Source organism: Dendrobates tinctorius, unplaced genomic scaffold (assembly GCF_039654945.1).
Source record: "Dendrobates tinctorius isolate UK_male_01 unplaced genomic scaffold, ASM3965494v1 ptg000020l, whole genome shotgun sequence".
Classification (NCBI taxonomy): Eukaryota; Metazoa; Chordata; class Amphibia; order Anura; family Dendrobatidae; genus Dendrobates; species Dendrobates tinctorius.
The window spans coordinates 14,315,685-14,343,250 of NW_027361688.1; the positions used below are offsets into that span (position 1 = coordinate 14,315,685).

Below are 27,566 nucleotides of genomic sequence, written 5' to 3' on the forward strand. Positions count from 1 at the left end.
GCAGAGGCTTCTTGTTCCAGTGCTTTTACACAGTCATGCGGGTCATCAGGTGACCTCCCGTCTGGTAAATCCTTATACCCGTCAGGGAACTCCCCCCTAGAATGTGGAAGCAAAGTGGCTGGGTTGATGGTAGTACATTTCTGGAAGGTGATGTTGGAGGGCAGAAGTAGAGAGCATTGAAGTCTGAGATGTCTTTGGCTCGTTAGATGCTTAGGAGATGTTTGTTGGAGGACAGCAGAGAGACCATGTCCAGCTTGAATGACCAAGTCATGACCAAGTGCTATGTCAGCAGACTTATCCAGAAGAACATGGGCTGCATGCACAGCCTTGAGGCAGGAAGGAGCAGTTCTGGCAACAGGGTCCAGCCTGGCTGAGTAGTAGGCCAGAGGACGGAAACGATCAGCATGTTTCTGTGCCAGCACACCAGAGGCATGTCCTTCAGATTCTGAAACAAAGAGATGAAACGGCTGAGTGTAGTCAGGGAGACCCAGAGCAGGGGCGCTGACAACAGCTTCCTTGAGAGCCAGGAAACAGTCCTTTTGCTGAGCATAGATATACGGATTTTCAGCATGATCCCAGTCCGGTCCTCCAGTCTTGAGGCAATCATACAAAGGTTGCATGAGTCTTGAAGCATCCGGAATCCACTGTCTGCAGTAGGTAATGAGTCCTAAGAAAGACTGCATAGCAGAGTATGTCTTTGGATAAGGGATATCCTCGATTGCATGTTTTCTGTCCTCGGTGAGGTGTCTCGAGCCTTGAGAGATGCAGTGTCCGAGGAAGACGACTTTCTCTTTGCACCACTGGACCTTGGCCTTTGAAACTTTGCAGTTGGCAGAATGAAGAAAAAGGAGCAAGGACTCAGAAGCAGCAAACAGATTCTCTTCAGTTCCACAGAGGAGTAGGTCATCAACATACTGGAGAAGCGTGACATGAAGATTCTGTAACACCCACGGATCCAGGGTCATCTTCATAGCATGAGTGAACTGGTTAGGGGAGTTCTGGGCACCCTGTGGTGTCCTGGTCCAGGTCAGCTGAGATCCTTGAAACGTGAAGGCAAATAAAAACTGTGAGTCTTCATGAAGCGGGACACTGAAGAAAGCATTAGCCAGGTCAATAACGGTGAAGAGTGTTGCTGAAGTAGGCACTTGAGAAAGCAAGGTGTTTGGGTTGGGTACCACAGGAGTTTCCAAGATGGTGGCTGAATTGACTGCTCTGAGGTCCTGTACAAGTCTGTACTTCGGAGGGTCTCCAGGAGCTGTCTTCTTCTTCACTGGAAACAGGGGTGTGTTACAGGGTGAAACACATCTGATTAGCACTCCAGAATGTAAGAGGGAGGTAATCTGAACTCCAAGGCTCCGCTCTTGGGCAGCCTTAAGTGGATACTGAGGTAGTCTGGGGTATGGGTGCCCAGGTTTGAGGTGGACTTGTACTGGAGGCACTTTGAGCAGACCCACATCCTCAGGTCCAGTTGACCACAGAGTGGTAGGTAGATTGGGCAAATCCGGGGAAGGTGTCGTTTGCAGAGTCATCATCATCAGAGGGAAAGCCTTAAGGACACAACGATCTTCAGTGCCTTGTTGTGAGGCAGGATCTTGTAATTGCAATTCCATCCCTTGATCACCGAAGATGATGGTAGCGTGAAGCCTTTGAAGGAGGTCAGCTCCTAGAAGGTTGACGGGGCAGGTTTCAGACACCAGAAATTTGGCAAAGACACCAGAGAATGGGCCAGCTGGGACGGGAACAGTGAGTGGTGATGAGGTTTGTTGACCTTCAACTCCAATACATGTGAGGAAATCTGAAGACAGGGAGATTGTAGGAGGCAGCTGAGATGAAGAGATAACAGAGGTGGCCGCCCCAGTGTCCACTAAGAACTTGAGAGGTTGATTGTCCACTTCCAGGGTCACTGTACCACAAGACGAGGAAGTACAGGTGGCGGGAAAAGTGGGCACCGGTTGGCCTGAACTTCATGAGTGTGGAGGAGGAAGAGGTCTCTGAGGGTGCCCCCTGCGAGGACAACTTCTTCTCATATGACCAGGGCTGGCACACTCCCAACACAGAGGTCTCCCTTGGTCATCACGAACTGGTCTGTCCCTGTAGTTTTGGCCCTGGGACCCTCTCGGCCTCAAGCGTGGTGATCCATACCGGTCCTGAGCCTGATACACCATAACAGGTACTTCTGAGGCTTCTGCCATATACATGGCTGGTTTCTTCTTGCCTTTGTCCTTCTGTGCTTCCTTCTCTGCTTCCTTTTCTTCCCTTTGAAGCATTTTCTGATAACTCTTCACAACAGTGAGGGCCTGTTTTAGGGGACCATCAGGTAATTCGGGACGAAGCTTCATGACCTTATCCTTCAGTGGATCTTCCAGACCATCAATAAAAGCACGGACCAACAAGGCTGCCTGCGTCTTCACATGAGTTGAATAACCCAAGTCTTCAAACTGCATAGTTAGTCTGGCAGCGTATTTCTCCACAGCTTCACCAGATTCTTGTTGTATATCCTGTATTGATCCTGCTTCGTCACAGAGACGATCCTGGGCCCACTTTGTGAGTTGAGCGATAAACTCCTTTCCAGACTTGAACTTGTTGAGAGGTCCTGCTTTAGTGGGGTCCAATTCCTTCATGATGGTGGGGAGAAAATATTCGGAGGCTTTGATTGAGGTGATGCCTGATAGATCAGACCATGTAGCCCCGTAGATGCTCCTAGTCTGTTCCAGTTTCCTTACATACTGCATGGGAAATTTGTCCGGGTCAGGTAACTTGTTAACAATAGCATCAATTTGTACCGGAGTGAAGGGTTTGTATTTCAGCTTCAGCCCTTCTTCGTCATGTGTCACTGCCTCATCCTTCGGGGCAGTTGGGGGTGCTGTGGGTATTACCTCATCCAGGGGCTTTATACCTGTGTGCATCAGTGGTATCATGTATTCAGCTACCAAGGGCATGATGCCCTCTAATCCGGATTCATGGTAACAGACGATCCTAACTTCTTGTAAATCGAGATCTGGGGTTGATTGGAGACAATTCTTGATGACTTCAACGTGTTCCTTCATACAGGGGCCCAGTGGGTATCCAAAGAGTCCTGAAGATATCAATGGTATAGCCAAAGTTCTACGAGGAAGTGTATCTCTCCCTAGCCGTCCTGCAAAGATAAGCACTGTCTGTAAGGCGGTCTGCAATATTGTACGGCAATGCTCGGGTGTCCTGTAATCATATATAGGGCCTGCAGTGTGTAACACTATATCACAGGGCAAATTCCCTCCCTGGGTGGACATAGCGTCTCCTGGATGCAAGGGGCCATAATTGGTAAGGTAGGCCTGACACTCTTGGGTTATGGCTGGGCCTCCCTTTTTAGCTATCTGTTGGGCCAAACCACCTCTATGCGACAGGGTAGAGTTAGCTGGGTTCACTATGACTCCTACCTGGTGGGTAACTATGTCCCCATACCCCACTGAGAAAAGAACCTGGGAGCCCTGAGGTGTGATGTAATAGCGTGAATGACAGGGGAACCAGATTTCAGGGTCATGGGGCAACCTAGAGGATTTGTTGAGAGGGGTAGGTCGTGGGCTCCTTCCGGGCCGGGGGGATTCGAACGGACCTAATAGCAGTGGCGGGGCAGGGGGAATTGTAGCAACCTGATTGTCAGAATCTTCTGATCCCTCATCATTTTCGATAGCTTGGCGCCTCATACGCATTACGGACCGGAAAGCCGTACTGCCGGTCAGGGCATCAAGAGTGAAGGGACCTTGACCAGGTGTATTTACAAATATCACAGTGGGTTGCACCGGGAGACTAGGCCCAGAGGCCGGAACAGAAACAGGAACATTAGAGGTGGGAACAGCATCGGTCGGTGCCGGAGGTTTCTCAGGAAGTGGTGGTCCCTGATAGTACTCGCCGGAAAGTGTTACCAGCGGACATAGTGGCTGGGGAGGAATTCCGGGTGCACCAAGATGGCTGCCGGTGGAGGCGTGGCATGCCCCACTTCCGTCCATGGTCTGGGCGGAACCCCAAGGACGGCCCGCCCCACACACACGGCAGGTTTCCACCCAGGTTGGATTCTGCACGCCACAAACAGGACACACCCACGCTTCTGGAGAGCTCGTCTTGTCGCCATTATAGGGCGGTGGTTGGGACTGCATTTTCATCATCAGTGGCACGGCGGCCATTTTACAATCTATAAGATCACAGTTCAAAGGCATTTTATAACCAAACACAGGTTCCGCATTGTCTGATCCTCCTTCCCCATCAATCTCTTTCCATCCTTCATTCTTCAAGCCTCGCGCAACTCGCAGATGCGCTTGTGCTTGTTCTAACAATCCTTTATCTTTCAACATGCCTCGTTTGTTCTCTATGAGATTATGCCACATAGCCGGCTGTAATCTCCCTGACGAGGGCAATCCTACATGCTTATACAATCTCTCAACATTCTTGACTGCCTTCTTGTGACGCTACTATTGCCTTGACCTCCACAGCATCCTCATCTAACTTGTGGGGCACAGACTTCTGCTTTAAGATACGCAGCATGACTCTTACAGAATACTATGGTTCTCTGCAGAAAAACCACTGGTAGCGATATCAACACTGATGTTCCACAGTACGGAGCCTCACGTTCGACGTACTAGGAAAAGAGCCTCGCGCTCAATATTTCCTTTCCCTAACCTTGAACAGCAGTGATTAACAGATTATCCTGCCACGATATTCCAACAGTCGGGAGGCGGTCTCCTAGTGAGAGCCCTCCACAGAAATACAGGTGGTCCCTTCTCGGGACGTCTTAATTACCTAGCTGGTACAATATCACAGAGGCTGCGTCTCCTATCCCTTCCTCTAAGTTGCCCCACAATCTGCAACTAGCTCAATTTATCACTCCACTTCTAGACAATAGTCACGGGTAGGGTGGTTAAATGGAGTACAATGACCGGTGGAGGAGGTGTGGTGTACACGAGGACGCGCAGAATGCGACGTCTCTCAGTTGCTGGTTCAGAGCGTGGCACAGGATCGCACTCAGTCTCACCACTCGACCGGTCACCCCTCAGACCCAAGGAGACCACAGACAAACCAATAACGGCTGAGACACTAGCAAGTGTGACACATACAGTGTATATGATCTCACTTACCGTGTTTTGGAGGGTGATCAGTCCTCGAGGTCAGCCACTACAGGTATCATCCACAGACATCCAGGCATGGGTCCAGAGGAGCCTCGGATCACTGTCCACGCCCCCCGTTGGGCTCCAAATTGTCGGGGTCGTAAACGACAATAAATCCTCATTCACCAGTCATTCCAAATCATTGTGCGAGCGCAAAACATCTGGTACCAATTAAGAATGACTCAGACACGCAGTTGATTCAGTCTTAGCTAATGTCCCGCATCCACACCTGTCAGGAGCAGTACAACAACTGGCTTTATTTACAAATACACAATACTATATTGAGTGTTAGGGGAAGGCGTGCATTAGGCGGGGTTTATGCAGTATACATCTAGTGTCCAGTCTCTCTCTGATTCGTCAAAAAGTCTCCCGATGGTTACTTCTTCACATTCCTGAGTTATCTTTTTTTAGGAGAAATGAAACTTAACTTAACTCTTTAGACACTGAATTTAAGTGAAAGTGAACACTGGCAGCCATCTTTAATACAGTTACATTTGCATTAGCAAGCAATTAGGAAAAACTTATTGTTTCACAGTATAAAAGTATAAAAGTTATATAAGAAAATATATTTTCACCTTGACAATTCCATCTTGAAGGTCGGGTTCTTTATCCATAGATTGAGGCGTCTGAGATTTATGATTGTCCTGAACGACTGATCCGGTTTTTTTATTAGGAAAAGGGGTGAATAAAACCCCTTTCCTTCCTGTAAGCGTGGCACCTCGGACAGTACCCGCTTGTCTATCAGGCTCAGGATTTCTGTTTCTAAGGCCAGTTGTTCTTCGGTCATCTTCCTGATAGGTGTGATGACGACCACAGATTTTGGCTGACGAATAAAGGGGATTTTCAGGCCTTCTTTTAGGATGCTCAGAATCCAGGTGTTGGAGGAGATCTTTTCCCAGGCCTGGAAAAAGAGTGCCAATCTCGCTCCTACTGGAATACTGGCGTCACTGTGGTGACTTTTTGGAGGTGGAGGTGCCTCCACCAAACATAAACCCTGATTCTTTCTTCTTTTTATCCTCCCATCTTCTTCTGTCAGCGGGAGGACGCCCTCTATTGAATCTCCCCCTCCGAAAGGGCTGTCTCCTCTGATCCATAGGGAATCTGGGGAAGCCTTTTTTCTTATCGCCTGCTTTCTCCAGAATATCGTCCAAGTTCTTGCCGAACAGGAATCGGCCATCGCAGGGGAGAGAGCACAATTTGGCCTTGGACTGAAGGTCACCCGGACAGCCCTTAAGCCATAACGCGCGTCTAGCAGCATTTGATAGTGACGCTGCTCTGGCTGTCAATCGCATAGAGTCCGCCGAGGTATCTGCCAGAAAAGCCGCTGCCCCGTGCAAGAGATACATGTCTGATAAGATCTTCTCTCTTGGGACCCTTGACACCAGCTTCTCTTCTAACTGCTGCAGCCAGATCATGAGGGAGCGTGCCGTGCAGGTGCCCGCTATCGCCGGCTTAAGACCTCCTGCTGTCGCTTCCCATGCGTGCCTCAAATATGAGTCCGCTTTTTTGTCTAGCGGGTCTCTAAGAACCCCTGCGTCTTCCAAGGGCAGGGCCGACCTTTTGGAAGACCTGGACACCGCTGCATCTATTTTTGGGACTTTGTCCCATATTTCCGTATCCTTGTATTCAAAGGGGTATCGTCTCTTAGAGGCGGATGGAAGGGCCCCCGATTTTTCAGGCTTTTTCCACTCCTTCTCAATAAGCGCCTGGATTTTCGCGTTTACTGGAAAGGTTCGTTTTTTCCTCTCCTGAAGCCCCCCAAACATGACGTCCTCTAGGGTTTTAGCCGCCCTTTCTTCCTGTAGGCCCATTGTGGTTCTAATGGCCTTTAGGAGGGCATCTGTATCTTCTATAGGGAAACATGGCTTACCCCCTGTGTCACTATCTGAGGAGTCTGAGGAGGATGATTTTTCCGCCTGAGATGATACTGATGCGGAATCTGAGGGGGAACTAGGGAAATCCTTCCTGCTTTTTTTCCCTTTTTTCAATAAGGACTTAATTGAGCCTTCCATTTCTGACCTGAGGGCAGATATTAGATTGGCTGCGAAACTAGGCGCTTCCTCCGCCATAGTCCGCTGAATGCACGAAGCACAGAGATCTTTTTGCCAGTCTCTTGCTAGGGGAGATTTACATATAGCACAATCCCTATTGTTCTTCTTGCTTCCCGCTTTTCTGGGCCTTTCCTACAGGGTGAAGCATACAATAGAAAAACCCCCTATTAATATACTGCTGACATTCACGAAGATCACTCACCACCCGTAATCAAGGGTACCGGATTTGGAGGCTGCGTCGGAGCACCTGACCCGCGCTCTTTGGACCTTGAGGAGTGCCCCGACCTGCGGCTGGGGCGACTGCTGCTTGAATGGCTTCCATGCTTTCTGCCAGAGGGCTGTGAGGGAGGCAGGGACGCTGAACGTTCCTGCTCGGACTCCATCTTGCACCGCCGATCTACAGCTGTCTTTCTCCTTTTAAATTGCATGCCTCCGCCTGGTGAGCGTCTTCCTCCCCTCCCCCCTGCGACCGCCGGCCCAGCGCTTCAGAAAGCCGGCCGGCGTCGCACCCGGCGCCATTACACCGTCGCCTTCTGCTGACGTCAGCCGGCGCACCCAGCATTCCAAGCGCCGCTGACGTCAGCGGCCGGAAGACGCCAGCGTCTCTCCCCTACCACGGGGATAGAGATGCGGCGTGCGCGAGGGGAGGGCGGCGCGGTGGGGGCTTCCCGGAGCCACCGGGATCCCATCCACGCCCGCACGAACCCGGAGCCCCAGGGACCCCGGGGACTGCGCTTCCAGGACCCGACGGCCGGCGCTACAGGTAAGCTACCTGTTCTTCCCGCGCCGGGACGGGCCTGGGTCTTTATCTTTCTCTTCGCCCATGACAGGCACCGCCAGTGGGATTCCTTCCAGGACAGGAACCCAACTGAAGCGGGGGAGAGGTGCCGCCCTTTATGTCTCAGTAGGTTCCTGTCCTGGCGGGGCGGATCCCTCTCAGGTGGTGCTGTCATGGGTGAAGGGAAAATTATGCTTTTGATGGTGAAAAGAAAATTGTACTCCACCATCAGAAGCACCACAAGATCCAATGGGCATCTCCGGACCAAGCTCGGTGGCCTCCTCTCTGCCAATCCACTTGACATGAATTACGTCCTCTCCAACATTTGCAGAGACTATGGAATTTGTGCATTTAATCGTAGGGCCAGTGCCTTGTTTCCCATACATGAGAAGTGCCTGTACTACCAAGGTGTTCAAAGGGTAATGTTCCCGTGCCAACTACAAGGAGCGGACTTGCTCTGGTAAGGTGGTTATTCGAGCAAGCTCGGGTGCTAAGAGTGTCTTCGACGTGCTCGAAAAATGTTCAAGTCCCCACAACTGCATGTCTAACTGGGCTCGAATACGTTTTCCAAGCTCTTTGAAGATAGTGGGTTAGCACACGAGCCTGCTCGTATAACGCTTTTTCTGAATATGTTCGTTAATCACTAAAATTTGACACCGCCAAAATTTGGAGCAATTTTTGCCATGGCCATGACACCAACACCCATACCAATATGACCGTCACATAATGCCTGCGCGGCCCTAACTCAAGGGGTTAAGAGCGCCAGCACATTCATGAATAGTATGTCTATCCCCCATTGGTGTCATCCAAATGCAGTTTTGGAAACAGACTTTTCAGCAACCCAGTGGGAAGAGCACAGTGTCCGTCAGTGGCTGTGTCCTAATGAGCTTTTACAGTGGGATCAAGGCTAGTTTCTGGTATGCTATGTCTTGGAAATATAGGCTTCATAGTTGGGTTTCCATTACTTTTTTTTTTATGGATTTCTTTCTTTATACTTCTTTGATAAACATGGTCTTGAAAGTACCAGTAAAAACGTGGATGATCACCTCTGGCCATCTGTCCCATTAATGCATAAGATATCATGAAGCCCATGCAGAGAAAATGAAGGATTAATTGGAAGCTATAAAACATTTTCACTTACACAATAATGGAAGCTCACACGGAGGGGTCCAAAAACACAGTAGACAGGATAGTGTTTTGCAATTTACAAATAGAATATACAAAGTTCCTTTTTTCCTATCCCGGAGTCCAAAATTGAAAGGACACCGGATATGTATAAACCTGCAGATCACGAGCTGTGCATGAAATCACCCATGGACAGATTGTCTCAAATTTAATGGACATTTGATACTAAATCAGATGTTGAATGAGAAATGTACTCAAATAATAAGAATAAATTTCCCTGCCTAATCTTGCATGGTTCCAAGTAGAGCGTGGCCTCAGACAAGGCTGGATCCTGTCACCATTTCTCTTCAATTTACATGCAGAAGCTATTTTCAGGAAGGCTGGACTTGCCCAAAAAAAAGGAATCAACAATCGTAAATATGTAGACGACACAACATTGATTGCAACAAGCGTAGATGGAATGAAGGCCTTATTACGGAGTGGCCAAGATGGAAAGCTCGAACCTTGAACTGCTACTCAAAGCAAAGACGACTACTGCCAGGTACGACTGGGACACTTGAGATGGACAGAAATTAACAAAGTTGTAAAGGACATCAACCTACTCCGATCGATGATCACTAAAGATGCAATGACAACACCGGAAGTCAGAAGAATAGCTATGGGCAAATCGATAATGAAGTCACTGGACGAGGTCTTCAAATCAAGGAACATTTCACTGGTGATGACGACAACGGCACCTACAAGTAAAAAATGAAATCATCCAACCAGAGAGAATTGTATGCCAATCACCTAGCCCTTTTCTTCTTCAGGGTCATCCCTTCATCTGGACGATTTGGAATCAGTTTTATGTAAAACAACCAGGGATGGACCAAGTCTCCAACCCCAAAAGTTCACATCCTTCAAGCAGTGAATGTAAAGGATCGTCTAAGCAGGAACTTCTGGAATCCAGGCAAGGGAATTCTTCATCCAGAAATATTCCTTAGGATCACTCAGTTCTGAATATTACAGAGTCCAGATTTAGTTTTTTTTTTCCAAAAGGGAATCACTCAGACATGCCAAAAATTTCTTGGAAGTACACAAACAATTTATCCATGCTCTCCCTTTCCTCAACCAGATCCTGGAAGATCCCTGCAATTGTCTTTCTTTTCATTCTGGTTCCACAAGACCTTGTCTGAGGCTTTCGAAAAACGTAATGGAAAATTTACCATACTTTTTATTCCTTTTGAAACTCAAGTTGAAGCTGACAAAGTACCCAACGCCACGTGGAAGTCTACACCTTCACATTTATAAAGAGAGAGGATGAAAAGCATCGTTAAAACAAATCTGTCCGATCTCTCCCCCGGTTTCTGTAATTTTATGTGCTACTGACTCATGAGGATCTACTCAATTTTCCAAAAATTTCCAGTCGACGAGTCATTGATTTTATGCATAAATATAAGCATCTTCACTATTTGGGATGTGAAGAAGGGGTTACTGGAGAGTTTCTCATGATTGATGGTCCTTCATTTCAGCAAGGTAACGTCTGAAGTCAGTGGCAGCAGATCAGCCACCTACTCCCTGGCACCTCTTCTCACTAGTAGACCTCCTTGACGTCAAGCATGTCACATCACAATGGCGTTGTTGGTCCTATCAGAAGATGCGCGCACAATAGGTGGATCACAGGTCTCTGGACCTGCGGGCGGGGTCAGACATACCGTCTGGACCAGGGTCCGGATTAATCTTTTTGCACAGCTCTAGTTAACCGGGGGAAGACCAGTTATCGACTCCCGTGAGCTTTTTCATGTCGCACGTTGACTGAAGGTGTTCCCTCCAACTTTTTCAATTCGACAAGCTGCTTGTCAGAAAGACACGGCTTAAAAATAAAAGTACAGCAAAAACTTGCTGTTTCAAATAGCTCAACAATGACCACAACACAAAAAAAAAAAACACCCAAAACATTCATAAAATACAAGGTTTTTATTTCAAACGCTTCTAAACAAATACATGAAGGTTCAACTAATGACGACTGGAATGCTATGGAGAGTTCACTCGTTTTCTACAGCTCCACAGTACAGGGAGGGCGGCAAACACTGTTTACACAAATCTTGACATTTGGCATAAAGACATAAAATGAAATGAGAAATTGATAAACTCTAGCCAATTTTAAAGCGGTTCTCCAGAATTAGAAAAAAAAAAAAAAAAAAAAAAAGTGGCTTCCTACTTCCAAGAACAGCACCACCTCCAGTCTACAGGTTGTGTGTGGTACTACAATCCCATCTTCAATGCCGACCAAGGACAGTTGGTGGCGCTGTTTGGGTGAAGAATGCAACCATATTTTTCTAAATTCTGTAAAAACTCTTTAAACAAAAAAAAAAAAAAAGCGGTAACCCTCGTCTAACAGCTAATTCAACTTTTGGAGGAGACAAAACAACTACAATTCAGTGACACGTGAATACTGATCATCGCTGAAGGTGCCCGGTGGTTTACTGCATCCCGCCTAGGTGTAGACTAAAAGACTGAGGAAATATAAGTTCTGAACAACAACTTCAAAAAAAAAAAAAAAAAAAAAAAATATAGCTTACTGAAGTATTGTGTTCTCAAAAACAGAAGCCTGATGATCATCTCTCTGGTTTAAATCACTATAAATGACATTTAAAAGGAGTTTTCCACTGCGGGACGCCGGAAGGTAAATATACCCCGATTTTTTATTCTTTTTTTTTTACAGGGGTATGGTACCCAGGGCCTGGAGGACAGTCTCCTCTCCTCCACACCGTGGGTACCAACCGCACATGAGACGCTTAACTTCCCGCATGGTGGGCATAGCCACATGCGGGATGTAAGTGATTCTCATGCATTCCTATGGGTGCGGAATCGCGGCAATTCTTTGCGATTCCGCACAAAAGAAGGACCCATGCTGCGCTGAAAAAAGTGCAGCATTAGCACAGCATGTGCGGAATGCCATAGGAATGCATGGGGGTGGGTTCTGTACACGATTATTAAACATTTTCGCAGCGTTTTCGCGCCGAAAATCGCGGCAAAAACACTTAAAAATCGCTACGTGGGCACACAGCCTTAAAGTCTCGTCTCACATCATCCAACCAGTCATAAACCAGTTGATATTGTCTGGCAGCCGACAAAAATCTGTTTTTTTTTTTGGGCTTGGGGTGAAACAAAAAAAGTGGAGTTACCAAAATAAAACAATGAAGTGAGAGAATACGGGAATAGTAAATATAGTCATCATGAGATTGACAAAGATCCATTTTTTTTCCATTAAACTGTCAAAAACACACTAACAAATGAAATAAATCGTCAAAGTTCTGCTCTAAAATCAGAAAGTTTAACAATGGATATCACAGGTGAAGCCAGCAGAGGGGTCTCATATTGATTCCATGCAGTTTTGAATATAGGGGGGGGGGGGGGGTCACACAATTGAGAAACAATCTTTGTTTTCTTGTATGATGGCAAGACTATAGTTCTGTTTATTGTGATGGATTTAATGGGATCGCTTGGTCTTTAAAACAAAAAAAAAAAAAACAGGAACAAATAAAAACAGCCACGCTGAAAGCACATAAAGCATACTAAAACGATAGAAAACATTTCGCTAGTGCAGAACGTCAAATATGCCGAGGCTTCACAACAAGCTAGACACCAATATCAATGACAACCGACGGTTCGTTGGCTATGTAGTAGTCGGATGTTAGAAATTGCAAGATGTCACCCCCGCATCAGATAATGTAGGTCTAGGATGTGTAAACCTATTGCAGAAGAAAGTTTAAAGGACATTGCTGCCCACATACTAGGTACTCGGCACATCACCATAAAGCATTAACTTCTCATGTTGCAAACTAAACAGAACAAATTAAACAACTTTTTTTTTCTTCAGGCTTTTAGTTTGTCTCTGGAGCCTTTCCCATCTTGCTGAAAAGTTTCTAAAAGAGAGAAAAAAAATAAAAATAAAGATGCATATATGTACAATTGTCAGAAAAAATACATACATATACACACCGTATATACTTGTGTATAAGCCGACTTATTCCTGTACAGCAGGAAATTAATGAGAAAGCGGCAAAGGCAACTAGGGCAATGGCACTGAAGCAACGAGGGATTGAACAAGAGAATAAGGACATAATATTACTCATTAAAATCTGCCATTGATTTACAGCCGATGGTCTAGTGCAGGGTTCCCCAACGCCAGTCATCAAGGCCCACCAACAGATCATGTTTTCAGGATTTCCTTTGTATTGCACAGGTGAAGCAATTATCACCTGAGCAATACTAAGGAAATCCTGAAAACATGATCTGTTGGTGGGCCTTGATGACTGGAGTTGGGGGAACCCTGGTCTAGTGGGCTTCATCAGTCTTTCGTACTGTACAACCAATGCCTGGCCGTAGCAGTCACATGCTGTGTATGCCAGCTCCAAACACCAAACAGCAGTGGAAATCAGCTTCGCACATGGGGGAGGGGAGTCTGATAGGCTGAAACAGAACAGCCATCCTCTAAAAGCAGCCAACAAGCAAACAAAGCAGCAATAGGTAATGATTGTGAAAGGACAGACCACTCACCTTCAGTTTCTGGTAGTGGGGCAAGGTGCTGCAGTGGGTGACCTTAGCCACGTTCTCATTGGTGTAGAACAAGGAGCACAGCTTGCAGTAGAAACCAGTCTTGGCAACCACAAATTCCACCCCTTATAGCAACAACATAAAACAGAAGTCAAAACATGACAACTTTTTACTGGAGAAAACTGCAGCCGTTTTTCTGCAGTGCACCACGGCACCGCACCGTTACATATACTCACCAACAGGCTTGTTGGCCTCAAATGGGCCAAGGTTATAATCTGCAGATAACGCTGTGCCTCCAACACCCTCACTAGCAGATCCTGGGCGCGTTTGGTCGGGATCATCATCCGCTTCATTTTCTTGCTCTGCATTCTCCATGCTTGCGTTGAGCTCCATATCTTTTGCAGATCTCTTGGCAGCTCTCGCCTTATCTGAATCCTCTACGTCGCCAACCTCGTCAAGAGTAACAAAATCATCTATGCGCCCAGAAAACTTAGCTGCTCCCTGAAATATATGACAAATTTATACCAGCCCCTTATTAATTCACAAATGTCATCCAATTGGTGTGTTCCAGACGAGCATTCAGCTTAGTACTTCTGACATGGGAAGGATGACTCTTTACTGACATCTCTTCCGGCTCCACACTGCATAGTGGAGACAGAGGATGGCGACTGACTGCACCGATTGTTTATGCTCCCATTCAGACTGTGCTGATGCTTCTGCCTTTTTTTTTTTTGCCATTGGCAGGAATCCATACTCAATAGACTAACTACATGATTACCGTCCGGATTGCGATCGTAAGCGTCGGCACATACCGTGGTGTATTACTCGAGTCGTTCTTACCTTCTGTTGCTTGGGGACAGGTGCAGAGGGATCTGAAGAGTTCGGTTCCTGCGCCTCACTTTGGTCTTCCATATCATCGTTTCCTTCGGCCTCATTTGGGTTCGGAACTTCATCATCAGCCACGGAGCTGGCGGTTTCTAGAAGAGCAGCGGCTTCTTCATCGTCCCCCTCTTCCTCCTCCTCTTCATCCTCAACTAGTTCAGGTTCACAAGAATCGGTCACTATATCCTTCTCATCCGTCTCCTCCGAGGTGTGAATGGTGTCATCAGCGGTGGCTTCTTCAGATGCGGCCTGAGCGCCAGTTTCAGAATCTGTCTTTTTCTGCTTCTCCTTTACACCCCCTTTTCGGTCTGGAGAATGAGCTCTCTTGCTACAGAAAAAAACAAAGAAAATATTTGATAACTGCAACTGACAACCCTGCTTGCCATGGCGGAATAGGTTACCCAACATTCTGTCACAAAGGGGCGCTAACGGCGCCAGGATTTATAAAGTTACCATTGGACAAGGCAGTAAATTCGCTCTAGCGGGAACTAAAGTTCAAGGAAATCGTTTCTGCAGTCTCTAAAAACTTCTAAATATGTCGGACCCAGGAGAAGATTCATTGGATGGGATTTGGGGCCATTCACTGGAATTAGGCTGAAAAGTCACCAGTTAAATTAAACTGCAGCTGAGTGAGGGTTCACAGGTTACGCCCTCTGCCAGGCTGTTCTATTTGAAGGCGTGAAATGTGAATGGTGGATCCTGTGTTATCTACTGTATATAGAGGTGTTATCAGTCATTGTACAGGAGGAGGTGGTGAGCTGTGATCTTGTATTGTGAATGGCAGATCCTGTGTTATCTACTTTATATAGAGGTGCTATCAGTTATTGTAAAGGAGGATGTGACATCACCTATTGTGAATGGCGGATCCTGTGTTATCTACTGTATATAGAGGTGTTATCAGTCATTACATACGAGGTGAGTTGTGACATCATGTATTCTGAAAGGTGGGTCCTGAGTTACTTTTCATTATAACCCTGTATTCTTAATCCTCTCTTGTACAGAGCAGGAATGTCAATATGAGGCTTAAGGTCCGTGAAAAACATTGGCCTCAGTTTAACCTTCATTCCAGCGGACCTCTTTCCATCATTTAGGCCTAACCCAAAACTGCAAATCTGACAGTGAGACAGCAAACCCATTTCTGAATGGATTATACCAAATTTCCCATAAATGCCATTGTAACCATAGAATAGAATAATTAGGATAAAGTAGAATCAGAAGCCGGCGAGACTGTGATTGAAGTTGGTTCACCTAGGCCATAATACATTATACACAGAGTGAAAGAAATACTTGCCGGTTCTTTTCTTTTTCTTCAATAAGTTTGTTTGGGATCTGGAGAAAAAAAAATTGGAACAATTAAAAAATCAGCACTAAATGAACATAGGAACATATGGCATTTCCGAAAAGAAAAACAAAAAGGTCATTTTATGATAACCCTTAAAATAAGTGTTTTATCCGCAGATCATCACTACAGGATTAAGTGCTTCCTAGTAACTAGCCCTGTATAATCCCACCTCCACCACTGATTGGCAGCTCTCTATGTACACAAAGCTGCCAATCAGTGGTGTGGGCGGGGTTATACAGAGATCAGTATTCTAAGCTCTGCAGCACAGAAAACAGTGATTGTTTCAAAATGAGAGCATGCAGGGTAGCAAGTGACCCCCGCTGGAATCAGGGTCTCTGTCTCCACATCATGCTGCTCTCAGATTACATAAACTGAACAATTATTTTAAAACCTGAGAAAACTTAATCTTTTTTATATACATAATACGGGAAGAAAAAAAAAAAAACCCTGAAAACATCTAGATATCACTCCACAGGATGCAAAGCTGTGGGAAGTGGTTTATCAGACTAGTCCATCCACCGGATGTGCCTGTAACATGGCGGTAACAATGATGGTTTCTGAGGCTAGGGACCTACCTCTAATTGTGACTTACACCCCATCATAGAAACACAACAGTAAGGGACCCCCTCCTGGGAACAATGCAACGCTTACCCTTAGCACAAGCTTCTTGTATCTTTCAGAGAGGTCTACCTTCAGTGTTTTTCCATGGAAGACTAGAGGGACAGTTTCACAGCGCTTTACCATGTCCCGAGCATCTTCCACTTTCTCCATTTCAACAAAAGACTAAAACAAAAGAACAAAAAATAAAAATACATATTTCTATAGCGCCAACACGTTTAGCAGCATTTTTCATTTCAGAATACATGTAATATATAAAATTTCGTATATACCAGAGTATAAGCTGACCCGAGTATAAGCCAAGGCCCCTAATTTTCACACATACAACGGGACGGGGGGAGCCAGGCATAGCAGGACAGAGATGAGGGGACAATGCATACCCGGCTTATACTCGAGTCACTAAGCTTACCCAGTTTTTCGTGGCAAAAGTAGGTGCCTCGGCTTATACTCGAGTATATATGAATATTAAACACTACAATACCTTTCAGGAAATCTAAAGTATCTTCCTGACAGTCACCTCATGTAATTTTACCTGATTCCTCACTCTCATTAGGATGTAGGTTTTCACTTTGCCAAAGTCCTCGACGAGCTTCAGGAGCTCAGCATCCGTGTAGCCGAAACTGGGCAGTTTACTGAGGTGCACAACCTTGCCCGGTTCTGATTTTTTCAGTGGCTGCTTGGATTTTGCTTCAGGCTTTTCCGATTTCTAAAGAGAATAGAACAGAAGATAGGAATTTAAGGTTTCGGCCTTTTCCTTTAGGTCCCGGGCACTGTGCTGTTCCTCAATCTTGCTGGAAAAGCATGAAGAAATACTGGAAACGTATGAACAAACCGATAATAGAAGGTTACAGGCTACGGCTCTCCACACAGTGATCACACACTCTGCGTACTGCTGCCCAATAAGGTGTCAATGTTATGTGGCTATTGGATATCACAAAGGATGGAATTTCAGGCGCATCGGCGACCACCCTACTGATAGTGAATGGTGACACCCAGTTCCTATATATATGAAGAACAGCACAAATATCCGCTGTCCGGACACATTCTGACTTGATGTGCAAGTCTAGTCAGAATTTAGATCGGAGTATGCACATCGCATACTTGCGGTTACATGCCCTGTATGTACCGTGTCTACTGTTAATCAGAGGAGATGCTGTGGTCAACTACTCTGGGAAGTAATCTCTTGGAGATAAAACCTTCACTGTAAGTAAACAGCACACAGCTTAATAAATGACAAGGCTGAATTCTGTGATTTAGGCTTTATCTCCTGCTGTTTTTTTGGATATAGCAAAAACCTGCTGACAGATTCTCTTTAAGAGCATTACCCAGGTAGTGGACTACTTTAAGGCTAGCATGAAAGGTATTTCTGCATATACACAGACCAAAAGACGAAAAGGCAAATTTATTCACAACAATTGAGAACTTACCTTAATACTTTTATATTTCTGAGACAAATGAACACGAACAGGTTTCCCGTGGACGAGAGCTTGGTTTGTGCTGTAATAGTCTACTACCGCCATTGCATCTTCTGGTTTGGACATTTCAATGAAAGCCTTTACAAAAAAAAAAAAAAAATATGGGGAAAAAAAAAAAACCCTTTAGCTTTGGAACATGGAAACTGCAGCACCAAGGAGAATGATATGAAGATGGTGAAAAAAAACATGGAAACATTGTCAAAATATCCTTTTTTTTTTCCATTATCGAGCATGTCATGCAGAAATCCCGGCACTTACAGCCTCGACTGTCAATGAGGTCATTAATGGTCATCTAAGGAACGTTCTGCCGCGCTGAATGATTTGGGCAACTCATTAAGATCCGATACTGACAGGTCCTGTCTAATCACCAACCAATGACGTCCCGGATGTGCTCGATGGGAGACAAGTTCGGAGACGATGCAACCATGGTGGCACGTTTAGGTCACGCAGGCGTCTGACACTAGCACCAGCAACATGCGACCTTGTGTTTTCAAACACTAAGAGGGGATGGGAGGAAAAACAGCAGACAAGAACATGCAGCAGAAGGACAAACTAATCAAGGATACTAGATGTGCTACAGAGGACCCAAGATGGGGTACTCAGAAGGAAGCTAAGAAAAAGGAAGCAAAACTTCTTTCCTGCATGCAGACCAACGCAAGGCGCCCAACCAATAAGACTGAAGATCTGGAGTTGGTAATGTATGAGGAAAAATACGACCTAGTAGGAATAACAGACATGGTTAGACGACAGCTATGACTGGGCGGCTAACTTGCAAGGATATGATTTGTTTAGGAGGGATCGTAAAAAAAGGAAAGGGGGTGGAGTCTGTCTATATATAAAGTCCACTTTAAAGCCCACACTAAGAGAAGACATACAAGAGGGAAATGAAGAGGTGGAGTCTCTATGGGTGGAGATACAAGGAGGGAAAAGTAATAAAATCCTCATAGGGGTTTGTTATAAGCCACCAAATATAACAGAAACCACTGAAAATGTATTATTGAAACAAATAGACAAAGCAGCAAATCCCAATGAGGTGATTATTATGGGGGACTTCAACTACCCCGACAGACTGGGAAACTGACAGTGACCAAGGATAATTATCTGTCACAACTTGTGCAGGGCCCAACTAGAGGGACAGCCCTTCTGGACTTAAGTTTAAGCAACAGGCCAGATAGAATAACAGAAGTGCGAGTCGATGGGCACCTAGGGAACAGTGACCACAATACAATACAATTCCACTTGTCCTTCAGTAAGGTGCCCTGGAAGGGGGTTACAAAAACGCTGAATTTCAGGAAAGCAAAGTTTGATCAGCTTAGAGAGGACCTTCGCCGAATTGATTGGGACAATGTCCTCAAAAATAGGAGCACAGAACATAAATGGGAAATATTTAAAACAGTTTCCCACTGTGAGCTATCCATACCGCACAGAAATAAAAGGGCTAGGAACAGGAGAACACCAATGTGGCATAATAAGGTTGTAAAAAGGGCAATAAATAACAAGAACAAGGCATTTAGGAAGCTAAAACAAGAAGGCAATGAAGAAGCATTAAAAAGTTATAGAGAAAAAAAATAAAATTTGTAAAAACCAAATACATTTAGCAAAAGTGGAAACTGAGAGACTCATTGCTAAGGAAAGTAAAACAAACCCCAAACTATTCTTTAATTATATAAACAGTAAAATGATTAAAATTGATGGTGTCGGCCCTTTAATGAACAATGAGGGTGAAATCATAGAGAGCGATGTGGGAAAAGCAAATGTTTTAAATACTTTTTTCTCAACAGTGTTCACACAGGAAAAGGATTTGCCAGAGGAAATGCAGAGTGATAATGTAAACTCCCCATTAAGTATTACCTGCCTAACCCAGGAAGAAGTGCAGAACCACCTCAGTAAGATTAAAATTGACAAATCACCAGGCTTGATGGCATTCACTCTCGTGTATTAAGGGAGTTAAGTAATTTGATAGACATGCCTCTATTCCTTATATTTAAAGACTCTATAGAAACAGGGTCTGTTCCTTTTGATAGGCGGCAAGCAAATGTGGTACCAATATTCAAAAAGGGGTGTAAAAGGGAACCTGGAAACTATAGGCCGGTAAGCTTAACATCTGTTGTGGGTAAAATTTTTGAAGGGTTTCTAAGGGATACCATTATGGAATATCTCAATGTTAATAAATGTTTAACTCCATATCAACATGGATTCATGAAGGAGCGCTCCTGTCAAACTAACCTGATCAGCTTCTATGAGGATGTAAGATCTCAAATGGACCAAGGAGAATCATTGGATGTCATTTATCTCGACTTCTCTAAAGCATTTGACACTGTCCCACATAAAAGATTGGTAAGTAAGAGGAGAAAGCTTGGGCTAGGGGAAAATGTGTGCAGATGGGTAGGTTAGCGGGCTTAGTGATAGAAAACAATGAGTGGTTATTAATGGTGCATACTCAGACTGGGCCAGGGTTACTAGTGGGGGACCACAGGGTCCTGTATTGGGCCCCCTACTATTTAATATATTTATTAATGATCTAGTGGATGGCTTACACAGTAAAATATCAGTATTTGCAGATGATACAAAACTATGTAAGGTAGTTAACACAAAGGAGGACAGTTTGCAACTACAGACAGATTTGAGTAAATTGGAGAATTGGGCTGAAAAATGGCAAATGAGGTTTAACACAGATAAATGTAAGGTTATGCACATGGGAAGGAGAAACAGATGCTACAATTACTTACTAAATGGGAAACTGCTGGGGAAATCAGACATGGAAAAAGACTTAGGCATCTTCGTTAATAAGAAGCTAAATTGTAGTGCCCAGTGTCAGGCAGCTGCCACCAAAGCAAATAGGGTCATGGGATGCATTAGAAGAGGTCTGGGGACACGAGATGAAAAGATGGATTTTTGGTTCTTACCGTAAAATCTCTTTCTTGGAGCCTTCATTGGGGGACACAGAATACCATGGGTGTATGCTGCTGCTGCTAGGAGGCTGACACTATGCAAAAACAAGAAAATTAGCTCCTCCCCGGCAGTATACACCCACCGACAGGCACCAAGCACCTCAGTTGGTGAAAAAGCAGTAGAAGCAACGATAAAAACTCGAACCATATGTACCAACCCAACAAGGGACTCTAAGACCCAACACGGTACAACTGAAACAGGGAGGGTGCTGTGTCCCCCAATGAAGGCTCCAAGAAAGAGATTTTACGGTAAGAACCAAAAATCCATCTTTCTTTATCGCCTTATTGGGGGACACAGAATACCATGGGACGTCCCAAAGCAGTCCCAAGGGTGGGAACAGCAAAAAGGAACGAAAGTAACCGAAAGGCTCAGGTCGGCCGGTGAGCCACCGCCGCCTGCAGAACCTTCCTACCAACCACAGCATCAGACGAAGCCTGGGTATGAACCCTGTAGAACCTCGTGAAGGTGTGCAAAGATGACCAGGTTGCAGCCTTGCAAATTTGCATGGCCGAGGCCTGGTGACAAGCAGCCCACGAAGCCGCCACAGCCCGGGTGGAATGAGCTCTTACTCCCGGAGGGGGCCGCTTTTCCTGAAGACGATACGCTTCCAGAATGGTAGAACGAATCCAGCGAGCGATTGTGGATTTGGAAGCCGGAAGGCCCTTCTGGCGACCTTCAGAAATGATCAGCAAGGAATCGGACAGACGAAAGGAAGAGGTCCTGGCAAGATAGACACGCAGGGCTCTAACTACGTCCAGTTTGTGGAGAGACTTCTCAAGAGGATGAGATGGAGCCGGACAAAAAGAAGGAAGGACGATATCCTTATTGATATGGAAAGCGGAAACCACCTTTGGAAGAAAAGAAGGAACGGGCCTGAGGACGGCTTTGTCCTGATGGAGAATGAGGTAAGGGGAACGACATGACAAGGCCGCCAATTCAGAAACTCTTCTGATGGATGAAATGGCGATCAAAAAGGTGACCTTCCAAGAGAGAAGGGACAAAGGAATGTCCTGGAGAGGCTCGAACGGCGCCTTCTGGAGCGCGCTAAGGACGAGGTTGAGATCCCACGGGTCTATTGGCGAACGATGAGGAGGAGCCACGTGGGAAACCCCTTGTAGAAAGGTCTTGACCTGTGGTAGAGAAGCTAGCTCTCTTTGGAAGAGGATAGAGAGAGCGGAAACCTGGCCCTTGAGCGTACTGAGGGACAGACCCGCGTCTAACCCAGCCTGAAGAAACCCCAGGATAGACGGGATAGAAAAAGACATTGGGAAGACTCTTATCATCGCACCAACGGAAAAAAGCCTTCCAGTACCTATAGTAAATGCGGGAAGAGGCTGGTTTCCTGGCTCTGATCATAGTTTGAATAACCTGACTGGACAGACCTGATTCCTTCAGAATTGCGGTCTCAACGGCCATGCCGTCAAATTCAGAGACTGAGAATTCTCGTGGTAAAGGGGGCCTTGCGAGAGAAGGTCTGGACGGTCCGGAAGCCTCCAGGGAACGTCCGCGAGCATGTTGACCAGTTCCGCGTACCAAGGCCGTCTTGGCCAATCTGGAGCGACTAGAATCACTGGTACGCCTTCCGATTTTATCTTTTTGACCACCCGAGGGATCAATGCCAGAGGCGGGAACAGATACGGAAGTTGAAACTGGGACCACGGAGTCACCAGTGCGTCGCATGCGACGGCTAGAGGGTCCCTGGACCTGGCTACGAACTGCGGCACCTTGTGGTTCATCCGAGATGCCATGAGATCGACATCCGGGGTGCCCCAACGGTCGCATATCTGAGAGAAAACCGCGGGATGCAGGGACCATTCGCCGGACGCTAGGCCCTGGCGACTCAGAAAGTCGGCTGCCCAATTTTCCACCCCTGGAATATGGACGGCGGAGATTGTTGGAACGTAACGTTCTGCCCAGCATAGTAACTTGGCCACTTCTGACATTACTTGTTTGCTGCGCGTGCCCCCCTGATGGTTTATGTACGCCACGGCCGTGGCGTTGTCCGACTGAATACGGACCGGCTTGCCGGAGAGGAGGGGCTGCCAGTGAAGAAGGGCCAGGAAAATTGCCCTGATCTCCAAAAGATTGATTGGAAGGAGAGACTCCTGTGGCTTCCAGCGGCCTTGGGCCGCTTTCTGATGGAACACGGCTCCCCATCCTAGAAGGCTCGCATCGGTGGTGATGATTCGCCACTGAGGCGGAAGGAAGGACCTCCCTTGGAGAACTGACGCTGGCCGTAGCCACCAAGTGAGAGACTGCCTCACTCTGAGAGGAAGCCGAATAGGACGGTCCAAGGACCTCGTGGTCTTGTCCCAGGCTGAAAGCAGAAACAGCTGGAGGGGGCGAAGGTGAAACTGCGCAAAGGGCACTGCTTCCATGGAGGCCACCATCTTCCCCAGGACCTTCATGCAGAACCGAATGGGAATGGGAGCAGGCCTCTTGAGAGTTCTGATGCCCTTGGACAGAGTTGTAAATTTTTCCTTTGGAAGAAAAACACGGGCTAGCTCCGTGTCGAATTCCATACCCAGAAAGGTCAGACGCTGGGTGGGGATCAGAATGGACTTCTCCTTGTTGACCAGCCAACCTAGGCGGCTGAGAGTGTCCAGGGTTATCTGAAGGCTCCGGAGACAGTCCTGGCGAGACGAACCCTTGATCAAAAGATCGTCTAGATAAGGGATGATGAGGATCCCTCTGGAGCGAAGGATGGCCATGACGGTCGCCATCACCTTCGTGAAAACCCGGGGCGCTGAAGCTAGGCCGAAAGGGAGAGCTGTGAACTGAAAGTGGTCTCCCTGAAACGCAAATCGAAGATACTTCTGATGTTGCACACATATTGGAATGTGCAGATAGGCATCCAGAATGTCCACCGAGCAGAGAAATTCCCCGGGCTCCATGGAAGCAATCACCGACCGAAGAGACTCCATCCTGAAATAAAGAATCTTCACGTGGCGATTGAGCAATTTGAGGTCCAGAATAGGACGAAGAGAGCCGTCTTTCTTCGGGACTACAAAGAGATTGGAGTAGAACCCGGAAAACCGTTCGTCTGAGGGAACGGGAACAATGACTCCGGCGGAAAGAAGGGAGGAAATGGCCTGCAGAAAACCCGGAACCTGGGCCCGCTGTCGCGGAGGCCAAGACCGGAAAAACCGTCTGTTCGGGAGTGAAGCAAATTCGATTTTGTAACCGGATGCGACGAGTTCTCTGACCCAAGCGGACAGCAAAGCATCCGCGAAAAAGGAAAGTCTGCCGCCCACCCTGTAAGAAATTCCAGGTGGGGGTGACCCGTCACTTAGACGAAAATCTGCCGGAATTGGCTCCTGCAGATCTGGAATATTGTCCTCTAGATCTCCAGCGAGGAGTGGGTTTGTAGGAAGGTTTCCTCTGATCCCGCTCCCTGGTGGCAGGCGGCCGATCCTGTTGAGTGGCTCTCTCCGTGGCAGAGAAGGGACGAAAGGGCCTGAATGGTCGAAACCCCCTTTTGTTGAAGGGACGTTTTGGTCGAGACTGGGGAAGCGAAGTACTTTTACCTCCAGTGGCATCGGAAATTATCTGATCCAGCTTTGCTCCAAAGAGCCTAGAGCCATGGAATGGCAGATTGGTAAGCGACTTTTTCGAAGTAGTGTCCGCATTCCATGACTTTAGCCAAAGGACTCGGTGTACAGCTACTATGTTACTGTTAGCCCTTTCTACGCAGCCGGCCGCGTCCAAGGAGGCGGCCAAAAGGTATTTTCCCGCCTGGTTAATCTGATCTGCAAGATCTGCCAATTCGTCTCGAGGAGCTGACGCTAAGATGCCTCTGCGAAGAATTTTTGCCCAAGCGGAAATGACCTTCGCCACCCAGGCGGATGCGAAAATAGGGCAGAGAGAGGCGCCAGATGCCTCAAAGATAGACCTAGCCAGAGATTCAATCTGCCTGTCAGTAGGATCTTTGAGCGATGCCCCGTCTGGCAGAGAGAGCACCGTTTTAGAGGCTATCCGGGATACTGGAGGATCTACCTCTGGAGCCTTGGACCACTTTGAGAGCAGTTCTGCGTCAAAGGGGTACAGAACGTCCAAATACTTGCGGCCTGAGAAGCGTTGCTCAGGGCGCTCCCAGTGTTTGGATAAGGTAGTATCGAAATCGTTGTGATTGGGAAAGGTTCGGGACGGAGGTCTGGCTCGTCTAAGGAGAACTGAGCTTTCCTGAGCCGGAGCCTCATCCTGTTTAAGTTTTAGTGTTTGGAAGATAGCTGTAATAAGACTATCGACCATGTCCCGCGTTTTAGAAACGCTGTTCCCCTCTGAGCTAGCTTCCGAATGAGAATCATCGCCTGACTAAAGGCTGTCATCCGAGGAAGGAGAAGGAGGCCTGGGAGCGGAAGGGCCCTGCGAGCTCGAAGACGAAGTAGACAGAGCCCGCTTCCTAGAAGTCCTTCCCTGTCTGTCTCTCTGAAGGTCACGGTCAGGTGCGGACGACTCACCCCGAGAGGTGGTCGGGGCAGAGGTGGCTGAGGATAGCTGAGGTAATCGTTCTAAGACCTGGACCAGCGACTGTGATACTTTTGTCAAGTCAGAAACAGACTGTGACATTGTAACGGCCCACTCCGGGGGGAGAGAGGAGGGAAGAGCGCCCTCCGCCCGGGACTCTGTGCGTTCCTGAGATGCTGACATAATGGAAGGACTGCTGGGGGGGCAGAATGGGGACGACTGACCCGATGCCCACTTCTTTTTACAGCTCGCACAGGCGTAATAGGTAGCGGTGGGCCTGAAGCCTCTGCTTCAGAGGGTTGGGCATAAGTGAATGGCCTGAAGCCTCTGCTTCAGAGGGTTGGGCATAAGTGAATGGCCGCAGAAATTAGGGAATAACTGCCGAGGAGAGCTAATCCCTGTCCCAGAGCCGAGCCTACCGAGATTCTGTGCGAGCAGCAGAAGAAACGCCGAAGTGTCCCCCAAGCAGCGCAGGAAGGTAGTGAAAACCCAGGAAATCCTTGTGCTGGAAGATGGGGGCGGAGCTTAGCGGCTGCGCCGTGATTGGCTAACGGCGACGGAGAGGGCATGGCAGAAAGGGGAGGCTGGCATCTCAAAGAGAAAGAAGCCCTGTGATGGGCTAGAAAAGCCGCGCTGAAAAGAGCGCGCTCAGGAAGGGAGGAGGGAGCAGAGAAATTCCCCTCGCTGAGGGGGTGAAAGTAAAAGTGACGGCGCCGCAGCCCCATGCCTACCCCGACATACCGCGCTCAGGAAGCAATATGACAGCGGTCCCCTGCTTGCGACGCTGCTGCGGTGAGTGAAGGGATCCCCAGAGTCTCCCTGACTAGAAAAGGGGGAGGGAAGGGACGCAAACAGCTGTGGGAGCGCGCGGCAGGCAGAAAGGGCGGGAGATTCAAAAACTGTGGACATGTAATCCCAAGGTCCAACTTCTCCCATGCACTGAAGCCTATGCGGGGCCGGAGGGAACGTACAGGCACTTACCTGACGTCCCTGAAGAGGATGACCACAGGGGCCCACGGGGAAACGGCAGGCCGCTGGGGGGAAGGGAGTCCTCTGTACCCGCATCCTGCAGAAGACGGCTTGAACCACCTGCGATCGCCGTCTTCCTCTCAGCCCTGTCCCGAGAGAGGGGTGAGGAGGGGGATTCGGCAAGGACCAGCCACCTGTCCACAACCCTTATCACCGGAAGGTGATAGGGAAAAGTCCTGCCTGCGGTACTGAGAGTTGCGATGTGGGTGACACCACACTGCTCGCTCAGCCGCATGATATAGGAAATCAGGGTGATAAGTATACCCTGTTTCCCAACGGAAAAAACCTAAAAGATAAAAGAAGAAAGGATTAAAAAGTTCAAACTAAACCCTGAAAGGAAAAATTGGATTAATAACTGCGGATCTGGGGAGATCCCGGTCCGCCTCCTACAGACACTAAGCACAAACTGAGGTGCTTGGTGCCTGTCGGTGGGTGTATACTGCCAGGGAGGAGCTAATTTTCTTGTTTTTGCATAGTGTCAGCCTCCTAGCAGAAGCAGCATACACCCATGGTATTCTGTGTCCCCCAATAAGGCGATAAAGAAACATAATTCTCCCTCTGTACAAATCAGTCGTCAGATCACACTTGGAGTATTACCAAATCCCGTCCGTCCCATAGGTAGTCCCAACCATACCAAAAATAGCACAACCCACTCCCCGACATGCCCCCTGAGGAAGAGGACGAAACGCGCGTCGGGGAGTGGGACATGCTGCTACTCACATCCATGTAAGCAAGTTGTGCTTTAATTGTTGCTGACCGCGGGTGTAGCATTATCTGCAAACACGGATTTTTACATAGTAGTGCTATTAATTATGTTGGGGCACTTATAATTAATTGTGTTGCAAGAATTGCTACCTAGCGGTATCGGACATTTGAAGGGAGAGTGAGTTGTGCTATTTTTGGTATGGTGTCCATGAGGAGCCTTTTCTAATTCAGTAATTACCATGATTGCTATCTGAGCTATAGGTTTATATTTATTTGGCTTACCTCATGGTAATATTTTTTCCATAGTATTTTCATCCATTGTTTAGCATTTATGATCTCTCCATTGTCCAATATTATCGATCTTTTGGATTTATATAGCTATGCACGTGTCTTATAACAGAGGTTTTCCATGATTGTTTTTTAATATTAATCAATAAATTTATGTTTTTATTATGTTTGTGCATA

At 47.1% G+C, this 27,566-nt stretch overlaps 1 protein-coding gene across 3 annotated transcripts in view; it reads right to left on the bottom strand.

The window, feature by feature from the left end:
- Positions 1-11,033: 11,033 nt before the first annotated feature.
- Positions 11,034-27,566, bottom strand: part of MATR3 (matrin 3) — a 35,816-nt gene continuing 19,283 nt past the window's right edge. For 2 of the 3 annotated variants that reach the window (XM_073567747.1, XM_073567749.1), the window contains 8 exons: positions 17,901-18,026; positions 17,006-17,179; positions 16,507-16,638; positions 15,805-15,842; positions 14,472-14,841; positions 13,868-14,132; positions 13,635-13,756; positions 11,034-13,000 (listed from right to left, as the gene is read on the bottom strand). In XM_073567747.1, coding sequence (XP_073423848.1) covers positions 12,959-13,000; positions 13,635-13,756; positions 13,868-14,132; positions 14,472-14,841; positions 15,805-15,842; positions 16,507-16,638; positions 17,006-17,179; positions 17,901-18,026 — 1,269 coding nt within the window. In that variant the 3' untranslated portion in view covers positions 11,034-12,958. The remainder of the gene's footprint in view (positions 13,001-13,634; positions 13,757-13,867; positions 14,133-14,471; positions 14,842-15,804; positions 15,843-16,506; positions 16,639-17,005; positions 17,180-17,900; positions 18,027-27,566) is intronic. The other variant, XM_073567748.1, reaches the window with a different exon arrangement.